Here is a 13,127-nt window from a genome sequence, read left to right on the forward strand (position 1 = left end):
GGACGCGGGCCAGAGGACGAGGTATGGAGGACGCGGGCCAAAAGGACGAGGTACGGAGGACTCGGGCCACAAGACGAGGACATGGGGCAAAAGGACGAGGTAAAGAGGACGCGGGCCAGAGGACCAGTTATGGAGCACGCATGCCAAAGGACGAGGTATGGAGGACGAGGGTCAAAAGAACGAGGTATGGAGGACGAGGGCCAAAAGAACAGGGTATGGAGGACGCGGTTCAAAAGGACGAGGTATGGAGGACGCAGGCCAAGAGAACGAGGTATGGAGGTCGCGAGCCAAAAGAAGGAAGGCCAGAGGACGAGGTATGGAGGACGCGGGCCAAAAAGACGAGGTATGGAGGACGCGGGCCAAAAAGGACGAGGTATGGAGCACGCGGGCCAAAAGGACGAGGCATGGAGGACACGGGCAAAGGACGAGGTATGGAGGACGCGGGCCAGAGGACGAGGGCCAAAAAGGACGAGATATGGAGAACGCGGGCTAGAGGACCAGGTATGGAGGACGCGGGCCAGAGGACCAGGTATGGAGGACGCGGGCCAGAGGACCAGGTATGGAGGACGTGGGACAGAGGACCAGGTATGGAGGACGTGAGCCAAAAGGACAAGGTATGGAGGACGTGGGCCAAAAGGATGACTTATGGAGGACGCCGGCCAAAAAGGACGAGGTATGGAGTACGCGGGCCAAAAGAACGAGGTATGGAGGACGCGGGCCAGAGGACGAGGACGTGGGCCAGAGGACGAGGTATGGAGGACGCGGGCCTAAAGGGACGAGGTATGGAGGACACGGGCCAAAAGGACGAGGACGCGAGCAGGAGGACGAGGTATGGAGGATGCGGGCCAGAGGACGAGGACGCAGGCCAAAAGGGACGAGGTGTGGAGGACGCGGGCCAAAAGGACGGGGTGTGGAGGACGCAGGACAAAAGAACCAGGTATGGAGGACGCGTGCCTGAGGACCAGGTATGGAGGACGCGGGCCAAAAAGGACCAGGTATGGAGGACGCGGGCCAATAGGACCTGGTATGGATGACGTGCGCCAAAAAGGACCAGGTATGGAGGACGCGGGCCAAAAGGACCAGGTATGGAGGACGCGGGCCAAAAGGACCAGGTATGGAGGACGCGGGCCAGAAAACCAGGTATGGAGGACGCGGGCCAAAGAACGAGGACGCGGGCCAGAGGACGCGGGCCCGAAAGGACGAGGTATGAAGGATGCGGGCCAGAAAAGGACGCGGGCCAGAAAAGGACGCGGGCCAAAAAGGACCAGGTATGGAGGACGCGGGCCAGAAAAGGACGCGGTATGGAGGACGTGGGCCAGAGGACGAGGACGCAGGCTAGAAGACGAGGACGTGGGCCAAAGGTCGAGGTATGGAGGACGCGGGCAAAAAGGACGAGGTATGGAGGACGCGGGACAGGGGACCAGGTATGGAGGATGCGGGCCAAAAGAATGAGGTAAGGAGGACACGGGCCAGAAGACGAGGTTGCGGGCCAGAGAAAGAGGTATGGAGACGCAGGCCAAAAGGACGTGGGCTAGGGGACCAGGTATGGAGGACTCGGGCCAGGGGACCAGGTATGGAGGATGCGGGCCAAAAGAACGAGGTAAGGAGGACGCGGGCCAGAGGACGAGGATACGGGCCAGAGGACGAGGTATGGAGGACGCGGGCCAAAATGGACGAGGTATGGAGGACACAGGCCAAAAGGACAAGGACGCGGGCCAAAGGACGAGGTATGGAGGACGCGGGCCAAAAGGACGAGGTGTGGAGGACGCGGGTCAGAGCACCAGGTATGGAGGACGCAGGCCAGAGGTCCAGGTATGGGGGACGCGGGCCAAAAGAACGAGGTATGGAGGACACTGGCCAAAAGAACGAGGTAAGGAGGACGTGGGCCAGAGGACGAGGACGTGGGCCAGAGGACGAGGTATGGAGGACGCGGGCCAAAAGGGACGAGGTATGGAGGACGCGAGCCAGAGGACGAGGTATGGAGGATGCGAGCCAGAGGACGAGGACGCAGGCCAAAAGGGACAAGGTGTGGAGGACGCGGGCCAAAAGGACGAGGTGTGGAGGACGCAGGACAAAAGGACCAGGAATGGAGGACGTGTGCCAGAGGACCAGGTATGGAGGACGCGGGCCAAAAAGGACCAGGTATGGAGAACGCGGGGCAAAAGGACCTGGTATGGAGGACGCGCGCCAAAAAGGACCAGGTATGGAGGACGCGGGCCAAAAGGACCAGGTATGGAGGATGCGGGCCAAAAGGACCAGGTATGGAGGACGCGGGCCAGAAAACCAGGTATGGAGGACGCGGGCCAAAGAACGAGGAAGCGGGCCAGAGGACGAGGACGCGGGCCCAAAAGGACGAGGTATGAAGAACGCGGGCCAGAAAAGGACGCGGGCCAGAAATGGACGCAGGCCAAAAAAGACCAGGTATGGAGGACGCGGTCCAAAAAGGACCAGGTATGGAGGACGCGGGCCAGAGGACGAGGACGCGGGCCAAAGGACGAGGTATGGAGGACGTGGGCAAAAAGGACGAGGCATGGAGGACGCGGGACAGGGGACCAGGTATGGAGGACGCGGTCCAAAAAATAACCAGGTAAGGAGGACGCGGGCCAGAAGACGAGGTTGCGGGCCAGAAAACGAGGAATGGAGGACGCGAGCCAAAAGGACGCGGGATAGGGGACCAGGTATGGAGGACGCGGGCCAGGGAACCAGGTATGGAGGACGCGGGCCAAAAGAACGAGGTAAGGAGGACGCGGGCCAGAGGACGAGGACATGGGCCAGAGGACGAGGTATGGAGGACGCGGGCCAAAAGGACGAGGACGCGGGCCAGAGGACGAGGTATGGAGGACACAGGCCAAAAGGACGAGGACGCGGGCCAGAGGACGAGGTATGGAGGACGCAGGCCAGAGGACGAGGACCAAAAGCGTGAGGTGTGGAGGACGCGGGCCAAAAGGACGAGATGTGGAGGACGCGTGCCAAAAGGACCAGGTATGGAGGACGTGGGCTAAAGGACCAGGTATGGAGGACGCTGGCCAAAAGGACCAGGTATGGAGGACGTGGGCCAAAAGGACCAGGTATGAAGGACACGGGCCAGAGGACCAGGTATGGAGGACGCGGGCCAACGTACGAGGACACGGGCCAGAGGATGAGGACGAGGGCCAAAAAGGACGAGGTATGAAGTACGCGGGCCAGAAAAGGACGCGGACCAAAAAGGACCAGATATGGAGGACGCGGGCCAAAAAGGACCAGGTATGGAGGACGCGGGACAGGGGCCCAAGCATGGAGGACGCGGGCCAAAAGAACGAGGTAAGGAGGACGCGGGCCAGAGGACGAGGATGCGGGCCAGAGAACGAGGAATGGAGGACGTCGGCCAAAAGGACGCGGGCCAGGGGACCAGGTATGGAGGACGCGGGCCAAAAGAACAAGGTAAGGAGGACGCGGGCCGAAAAGAACGAGGACGCGGGCCAGAGAGGATGCGGGCCAGAGAGGACGCGGGCCAGAGAGGACGCGGGCCCAAGAGGACGCAGGCCAGAGAAGACGAGGACGCAGGCTTAGAAGGACGAGGACGCGGGCCAGAGAGGACGAGGACGCAGGCTAGAGAGGATGAGGGCCAGGGGCCCAGGCATGGAGGACGCGGGCCAAAAGAACGAGGTAAGGAGGACGCGGGCCAGAGGACGAGGATGCGGGCCAGAGAACGAGGCATGGAGGACGTCGGCCAAAAGGACGCCGTCCAGGGGACCAGGTATGGAGGACGCAGGCCAGGGGACCAGGTATGGAGGACGCGGGCCAAAAGAACAAGGTAAGGAGGACGCGGGCCGAAAAGAACGAGGACGCGGGCCAGAGAGGATGCGGGCCAGAGAGGACGCGGGCCAGAGAGGACGCGGGCCCAAGAGGACGCAGGCCAGAGAAGACGAGGACGCAGGCTTAGAAGGACGAGGACGCGGGCCAGAGAGGACGAGGACGCAGGCTAGAGAGGATGAGGGCCAGAGAGGACGAGGACGTGGGCCAGAGAGGACGAGGACGTGGGCCAGAGAGGACAAGGCCGCGGACGAGAAAAGAACAAGGCCGCGGGCCAGAAAAGGAGGAGGCCCGGAGGCCGCGGGCCAGAAAAGGACGAGGCCTGGAGGACACAAGGACGCCCTCAAGGGCGGACTAGGAGGGCAGCAACGATGTCGAGGAGGACTAGGATGGATGAGGAGGAGGTTAAGGATTGACGAGGACGACTCATAATAGGCGTACAATCATCATGCAAATATCATTAGAAAACCGCTATGTCATACTTCTGGACCCAAAACAATGAGTAGAGAAATCATAATGCCTAAAAGTTTCAGATTCCTTCCATAAAACATGGCATGAAAATCTTGGCCAATTTTATTTGCTAGTGATGCAACTTCACTTAGCTTATTAAAAAGTTCTTTCATAAAGTTGATTCATTTTTCATTCATTCTATCATGTACGGTATAGAGAGCAATTTCCTTTTAATCCAACTAAAAGATTTGGTGCAGAAAACAGCATGTGCCGATGTGAGGAACAGGTAGGATGTTTATACCAGCCTTCAATTAGAAGAAACCTATTAGAGGGCATTTAGACCAGAACGGTTTGCCATTTCGTACTTACAGTTAAAGGCTCTCCTTGTAGTGCTTGTAGTACAAAGTTACTGACAACTCTTCCATCATTCATGTGCATACGTGGCCCAAATGTATTAAATATCCGAGCCACTCTGACCTCCACACCTTCCTGCCAACAAGAAAAGCAGTTTAGAGACCACATTTTCTTCCAGTAAAAATTAGACTTTTGTTTGTAAAAACATTCTACACAAATAAGCATGTATTTTTCTACCATAGCTTGTATCACTTTACAAGGTTGTTTTCATTACGAGTTTTGGAAGGTACCACTAACCAGCCTACTGGCTTCTTACTTGCCAGGGGGCGTTCCTGAATGACCGACGAAACTGACCAGCAACATGGCCGCACAGTTGGCCCAAACTGTCCACTGTTGACAGCAGAGCTAGCTTTGCCTCTGCAGCATTGTGTAAGTGCAGGGACAATGAACTTGGCTGGATCCAGCCATCTGGCTAGCTTCAGAGCAGCGCTTGCAAGCTCTATAGTATAAAGCATACAAGAGCTGCACTACTTGCCCAGGAACCTAGCCACCTCTGATAGACTACTGCCCTTTGTTAGTTTGCAGAGGTAGCCGGTAACCTATGGAATTAAGAAGCCCTCTGTTCTTATGAATGTTGACGAGTTGCTTGCTTCTATGTGCTGTTTGAAATTGTACCCATTTATAAAAAGAAAACCCATGTAAATGTTTCCAATAAGTTGTGATGAGCTTTCCTTGAGAGGGCACAGCATGTATTATATGACATAATGTTATCAATGCAGCATTTCCTATAGCAAGGACACACATTCACAAAACCATCTTGTCGAAGACCTCAGGCCTATAATGAATTGCTCTGGCATGGTTAATTGATTCTGTAATTTGTGACTCGTATAAACACATTCTATTTTACATAATGAAACACCCTTTGAAATTAATTTGGTTGGAAATAAAACATAATTAACAATAATATAACAACTTCAAGCCCACTGCTGTGAAGATCAAGCCATTATTATATCAAGATGAGGCTGGCAGCAGAAGAGTGGACTGGCCACCCCAGAACTCATTGTCATTTAAACTTATGGCAGAAACCCAACTTCAAAGACTGAACTTTGTGGTTTTCACAAAAAGAAAGATAGCAGAATTTCCAAGAAATCTGAAATACTTTTATCAAAGCGCTCCAAAAGAATTTGAAGTGAAAAGTAATATGTCAAATACCTTTTTGGTTTTTAAAGTGTTAAGTCACAGCCTCGTAGGAAAAAAAGCAGATGAGTAGTAGATGCTAAGAAGTCACAGCACCACTAGAAGGCTATCTGAGTGGTTCCCTACATTGACCCAGTCTATATAGAACACCTATAACATAGTAACTGAAACATTTCCCACTTTTTTAGGCAATTACCGAGTGAAGCAACCTTGAGCAATCAGCTTTCAAACTTAGGGGAGGGAGGGGGTAATTGCAGTATGTATGTTCATTTCAACTGTAGCACCCAAATGAAGGATTGCAGCTTTTATTGCCCTCTGTCTTGCCAGGTCCTGCATAGGGCCCTAGCGGCTTAGCTGATCGTTATCAAGATGGGACCCTCATTTAATTCTCCAACGGTGTATTTTGGGGTTTGTTTGTTTTTTACCATTTCTACCATTCTTAATGTACAGAACATTTATATTGCTTGTGTGCCACAGACATTTTAATATTGTAAGACTAAATTGACCCATTTCAGATGGAGCATGCTGTAAAGATAGTAGATTTAATACAAAAGAGCACTCTATTACATGGGTAGTGAAAAAATCAATTACTCCATCACATACAAGATTAGCTACTTATCAAGGGACTTAAAACTGCGCAAATTACACAACGTGCAATAGTTTTGAAACTTGGGCAAATCACACAATCAGCAAAAAAAAAAAATCCCTCAGCAAATAAAGTCTCCCTAATGTAATTAGAGCACAGGAAATACATAGGGCTTAAAGATATAGAGGTCAGAATAAGGGCGTCTGCAAGACCTCATTAAGAGTTTCTGTCAGACCCCATTATTCGGACCATGATGTCCTCCAGTTTTATATATTTGCTTGGGAGACAAACAATTTTTTTTTTTTTTAGACATTACTGTATAAACGACTAATGCTATCCATAATTTCCACGGACCCACAGACTTGTATGAGCGATTTTGATCCATGACATGGGTCAAAAATTTTGGGGGGGGGGGTGTTATTGTAGGTTGTAAGACGTCTTCCAGATTACACTGAATATTAGTGTTATAGCAGAAGATGGAGTCCCTCAAGTTTAAAGGCCCCATCTATGCTATATAAGTCTGACAGTTATTTTAGGTGAAAACAACAGCTATGAATGTTCCTTCTTGTATCAATAGCGTGTCCTTGCTAAAAAGATAACGTGATTCTCCCTGGCCAGATGTTTCTTTTTGTAGCAATAATGTGTTCTTGCAGAAAGACGAAATGACCTTGCTAACTAGATAAGTCTAATTAAATATTTTAAAGCATACAGAAACTAGCTTTTTTCGCTTGTTCAGCTAAACTGTATAATCGAACCATATATGGCAAATCCGTATCCTGCCTTTAGGGTGTATATTAGCCCTGTGTTTTGTAATAAAGTTTTTAGAGTATGTTTAGACACAAACATCCTGTCCTGTGTCTTCATTCTCTCCGAGCTCGTAATCCAAAGGATAGAAGACCCAAAATTCAGTGACGACAGCTGGCGCCTCGAACAGGGACCTTGAGTTAATCTACCCAAGGGTGCTCGACCGGTCCGAGACGTGGGACGAGTGAAGCTCTCTGTTGGTGATATATACAGCGCTGAGGTAAGAATAACTGTTATATTCTACCTAATTATATCACTGCATAGAAGAGACTCCCTCACCCCCGAGCGGTCGGCTCCCCAGGTAATTCAACAGATTGTTGTCTGGCTCAGGTCCCTTTGAACCAGTAGAATCCCCTCAGATCAGTCCTGCCTTCTATCCTTTGGAGAATTTAAGAATGAAAGTATGGATCCAATGATTGTGGTGTGGATGTGTCCCGGGATTGATGTTTTTGGTCTGTTTTTCTGGTTGGCATATAAGTCCTAGAGAGGCTAGTAGTGGAATGGTTCAGAAACCTTTGTGGCCCATTGTCTAAGTGACCATTGTCTAAGTGACTGAGGAGTCTCTTCTAGGTGAGGAGAACCGAAAAAAATGGGGAACCAAAATGCCAAGGAAGGCATTATAGCCAAAGACTTAGTGGTACGCAGAGAAGGGAAACAGGCACTGATTGGAATTGACAAAATATTGTGTAAAGCGGGAATGAATGAGAATGGAGAGATGAATGGAGAGAAATGGAAATCCTTCTTTAACTCCTATCATGGATGGCTGAAAGATAAGGGTCTGTTAGGGACAGTAGATGTATGGATGAATGTATGCACTTATTTTGAAGGAAAGATTGAAGAATTAGGAGACGGACGTTACAGACTGACAAAAACTGGAATGACAGATTTTCCTCCCTGTCCGCTCCCGACGTCACCCCCACCCCAGTACCAGAATTCCCAGGAACCTAAATGTTGGGTTTGCCCCAGATGTGGACAGCAGAATCCCTTGACAGTAGACATCTGTGTGGCATGTGGAGGACCGAGACCCCACCCAGCTAGTCTATTCCCAATGAGGACGGTAGTTGTGCCAGGAGCACCAGCAGTAGCAGCAGCAGCAGCAGGGGGGGGATGCAGTGGTTCCAGGTCAGGAAGCTCGTACAATGTTAATGTATAGACCATGGAGTCCTTCAGAGCAGTTGGCACTGATCTCCCAGCTGCCAGACCCATCCCAGTCCCCTATGGGTTTCGCTAGAATGATCACCACCATACAGGATACGTACCATGCCACTAGAATAGATCTGCAGGGGGTAATTAAGGGAAAATTGGCAGATGAAGCCCGCTATGATAGGTTGATAGATGAGACAAAAAAACAGTATGCCAATAGGACCGGACCCGTAGATGCAGAATCTAATGATGCAGCAGCTGGAGTCCTATTCGCAGCAGCGTTGGTAAAAGCATGTCAAGACAGGCAAGCAGAAAAGCAAGTTACACTAGAAGATAGAGTGCAGGGAAAGGAGGAAGATCCTAAGGATTATTTCTATGCACTAAAGAAAACCTGGTCAGAAATGGGGTTCAATCCCGGGAATAAGACTAGTGAGAGGGTATTAGCAAGTGCTTTCATGAATGGACTACAGAAAGAGATTGCAGAGAAGGTAAAAGCAAGTAGACCGGACTGGAGATCAGTGAAGGCAGAAGATTTAGCTAGAATAGCTCAGGGGGCACAACATGACATAGCGCAGGCAAAAAGAGCTGCCAGAGTACACATAGTAGAGACGACCCCCAGAAACAACAGAGGCAGAGGACGGACTGAAGGAGGAGGACAGAAACTGTGTTACGGATGTAAAAAGCCAGGACATTTTAGAAAGATCTGTAGGACCAACCCGTATCCAAATGCTCAGAGTACGGGTCCTCCAGCCGACCAAACAACGCCCCCATAGGATGAGGGTAGCTTGCACATGAACCCCCTCATCTCCTTACCCCCAACTCCCAGTTGTATAGTGCAGGTGAACCTACCAGGGGGACATGAAATCGATTTCCAAGTAGATACGGGGGCCGACAATTCAGTAATTACGCAAGGTGATTGGCCATACACTGACACTGATTTTTCACATCATGTCATTGCCACCCCCTTCAATTCCCCGTCTGTCCTGCTTCCTGTCACTAAAATAATTCCCCTGCAAATTCAAGGAGCTACTGTACATAGCCAGCTCATGGTATCGCCCCGAGGCCAATGTAACCTTTTGGGAAATGATGTGTTGTCCCAATTACAAGCACATATTGAGTATCATCCCGATGGCACTGTCACCATGACCCCAGGTTTAAAACCAAGTACCCTTTGCAAAATTATGTCACTAGATATTGCCAGCATAGAAGAGACAAATGAGTTTCCCCCGATATTGGAGCATGCTGTACCACATGATTTTTGGGCCTCAGACAAAACAGATGTTGGTAGGTTAAGAGTTCAACCAGTAATGGTGAAATTAAAATCAGGAGCCATCTTGCCTCAACAGAGGCAGTATCCCCTTAGCTCGGCTCAGGAGAATGCCATAGCCCAGCAGGTCCAAAAATTACTACAGAGAGGAGTCCTAGTCAAAACCCAGTCCCCTTGCAACACTCCCCTGTTCCCAGTAAATAAAAAGAGTGTGCCAGGACAACCAGCCGCATATAGAATGGTCCATGACCTCCGGTTGGTTAACAAAGCCACAGAACTTCTAACACCAGTTGTGCCCAACCCGCATACTCTTCTGTCACAGATACCTTCTAACTCTCTTTGTTTTTCAGTGGTTGATTTGGCAAATGCATTTTTCAGTGTACCATTACATCCTGACTGCCAGTACCTGTTTGCTTTCACATTCCAGGGCAGTCAATATACATGGACAGTGTTGCCACAGGGTGCCCAGAATTCACCCACAATGTACACTGCAAGTCTGCAGGAAATACTGGAGGGATGGTCTGAACCACATATCGTTGTTTTGCAATATGTCGATGACCTGCTCATTTGTGCCCCCTCCAGGAAACAATGTCATAGTGCAACTATATCGCTTATGTTGTTTCTCTATCACGCTGGCTGCAAGGCATCGAAAGATAAGCTTCAGTTTTGTAAATCTTCAGTCACCTTTTTGGGACATTGCATTACACCAGGAGCTCGTCATTTAACAAATGCACGCAAACAAGCAGTACAGGCATTCACCGTCCCCATTAATGTTGCAGCCCTCAGAACTTTTCTTGGACTTGTTTCCTATTGCAGACAGTGGATTCATGCCGTCTCTATTTTGATGCAGCCCCTCTATGACTGTCTTACCCCAACACCTTTTGTACTAACATCAGAGGCAATAGACTGTTTTTATTCTCTCAAGAACCGTATTTTGGCCGCTCCAGCTTTGGGTACCCCTAATTATGAGCTCCCATTTACTCTGTACCTTCATGAACAAGCTGGACATGCAGCAGGAGTTTTAACTCAAACACACGGTGATAATCAGAGACCTGTTGCCTACTTTAGTGGCAGATTGGATGCGGTAGCCAGAGGTGCACCATCCTGCGTACGTGCTCTGCATGCTGTTGGACTATTACTCCATAAATCCGCAGACATTGTTCTTGACCACCCGCTCACCGTTCTAACACCTCATGATGTCTACACTATATTGAATCAAGTGCAACCCGCTCACCTCTCAGCAGCACGTCATCTCAGGTTACAATGTGCACTGTTAATGCCTCCCAATGTTTCTTTACAGAGGTGTACTACCCTGAATCCAGCAACTTTGTTACCTCTCTCGGATCTAAAGGAGGAGTCAGGTACTGTGCTTTATAAGGAAGATCCAAGAGAGGAAGTTCCTCATGACTGTGTACAAATGATGGCACAAGAAACGGCAGGTTTACCTACTGTATTTGAACATGAATTACAAAATGCAGATTTTGAATTTTTTGTAGATGGATCCCGTCATCAGGACGATTCAGGTACCTTCCATACTGGATATGCAGTTGTCTCCCTCAATGCAGTAATCAAGGCAGAACCAATGCTCCCACACCAGTCGGCTCAAGAAGCTGAACTTAGGGCCCTAACCGAGGCCTGTAAACTATCGGAAGGTAGTATTGTTAACATTTACACAGATTCTAGGTACGCATTCGGTATATCGCATGATTTTGGTCCAATATGGAAGTCAAGAGGTTTCCTGACGGCAGCAGGACACCCCATTAAGAATGCTGATGCGGTCCAGCAGTTAATTGATGCGCTACAACTACCCAAACAAGTAGCTGTCATAAAGGTAAGAGCACATACCAGACGCACCGACAAGGTAAGCAGAGGAAACGCGATGGCAGATGCAGCGGCAAAAACAGCAGCCTGTAAGCCGCAACAAGGGTCAACAGTACGTCAGTTAAGTGCCCCTAAAAACCCCTTTGTGTCGGAGGACATCTTATCCCAAATGCAGGCTCAGGCTCAAAAGGAGGAGGTTGATAAGTGGTTAAAGGAAGGTGCATGCCTGAATGAAGCAAATGGGGTATGGGGGAAAGGGACGCGACGATGCCTTCCAAGGGCACTGTACCCAGCAGCTGCCCAGATACTACATGGGCCAACACACCAATCTAAAACGGGTGTGATGAGTGTGATGCAGAAACATTGGGTGGCACCAGGATTCTCCACCTGTATTGAAAACCTGGTACAAGGGTGCATGATATGTGCTACACATAATCAGGGTAGAGTAGTTAAAACACCACCCAAACACATCCCCCGGCCCCTCTATCCATTCCAGAGACTGCAAATTGATTATATTCAGCTGCCAAAGTCAGGATCATGGGAATATGTGTTAGTCTGTATTGATTTGTTCTCAGGATGGCCAGAGGCTTTTCCGATTGCCAAAGCCACGGCTGCGGCAACCGCAAAGAAACTGCTTGCGGAGGTGGTCTGCAGGTATGGGGTACCACAGGTAATTGAGACTGACAGAGGTACACACTTCACAGGTGAAATAATGAATGAAGTCATGTCAGCTCTAGGAATTCAACAAGCATTCCATACCCCATATCACCCACAAAGTAGTGGTAAAGTGGAAAGACTGAATGGGACATTGAAATTAAAAATTCAGAAAGCCATGGCTGAGACAGGAAAACCATGGCCGGACTGTTTACCACTTGCTCTGTTTTCAGTAAGATACACGCCTAATAGAAAGACTGGACTCTCTCCATATGAGATATTGTTTGGCAACGTACCCAGCCTAGGGTGTTTCTATCCGCAAGCATTAGAAATGAACAACCATGTGCTAAGTTCCTATGTGAGGGCTTTACACAAAAAGATTAAGCAAGTACATGATAATGTCTTCAGTTCTCTTCCAGATCCAGATCAAGACTCTAGCAGCCATACGCTGCAACCTGGAGACTGGGTGGTTATAAAAAGACACGTGAGGAAAAGCCTAGATCCACGGTTTGACGGACCCTTTCAAGTTCTGCTGACCACAAGTACAGCCGTTAAGCTAGAGGGAAAAGAGACCTGGATCCACGCGTCCCATTGCAAAAAGATACTAGGAGAACCAGCGGACAAAGAATGATGACATTGTTTATACTTACCTGCATACTTGCGACCACAGGTGCATGGACTAGGTTAGGCACCATGGATGGAGACGACAATAGATTCATTAGACACCATCTTGCTCTAATCGATGGACTAAAGGAGCAAAACCAGACCATTGCTAATTGTTGGATATGTACACATGCCCCTGTGACCTCCACTAGCATACCCTTTCTCGCTGTCCCGGTCTCATGGGAAGAGATAAACTTTTGAGTGAACTGTTCAGATACTTTGGCCAATAATTCCACACAGAGATTTTCCTTTCTAAATCCCGCAAATTGGTTTAAAGGCATTGGTGGGTGGTTGGCTGGTATAGTGCAAGCTATTTTACAGGTTTTGCTAATGTGTCTTGCAGTTTATTTGGTTTTTAAGCTTTTTCTAATGTGTATTCAGCGGTGTACTAAAAGA

General features: G+C 49.5%; 1 protein-coding gene across 1 annotated transcript in view; it reads right to left on the reverse strand.

Moving 5' to 3' along the window:
* Positions 1 to 4,578: 4,578 nt before the first annotated feature.
* The window catches only part of LOC141245935 (UDP-glucuronic acid decarboxylase 1-like), a 31,087-nt gene continuing 22,538 nt past the window's right edge, over positions 4,579 to 13,127 (reverse strand). Inside the window, exon 6 of the mRNA XM_073669101.1 lies at positions 4,579 to 4,731. Within this exon, the coding sequence (XP_073525202.1) occupies positions 4,579 to 4,731 (153 nt within the window). The remainder of the gene's footprint in view (positions 4,732 to 13,127) is intronic.

This window comes from Phyllobates terribilis, unplaced genomic scaffold (genome assembly GCF_046119375.1).
Source record: "Phyllobates terribilis strain yellow unplaced genomic scaffold, ASM4611937v1 Scaffold_2__4_contigs__length_985480577, whole genome shotgun sequence".
NCBI classification, from domain to species: domain Eukaryota; kingdom Metazoa; phylum Chordata; class Amphibia; order Anura; family Dendrobatidae; genus Phyllobates; species Phyllobates terribilis.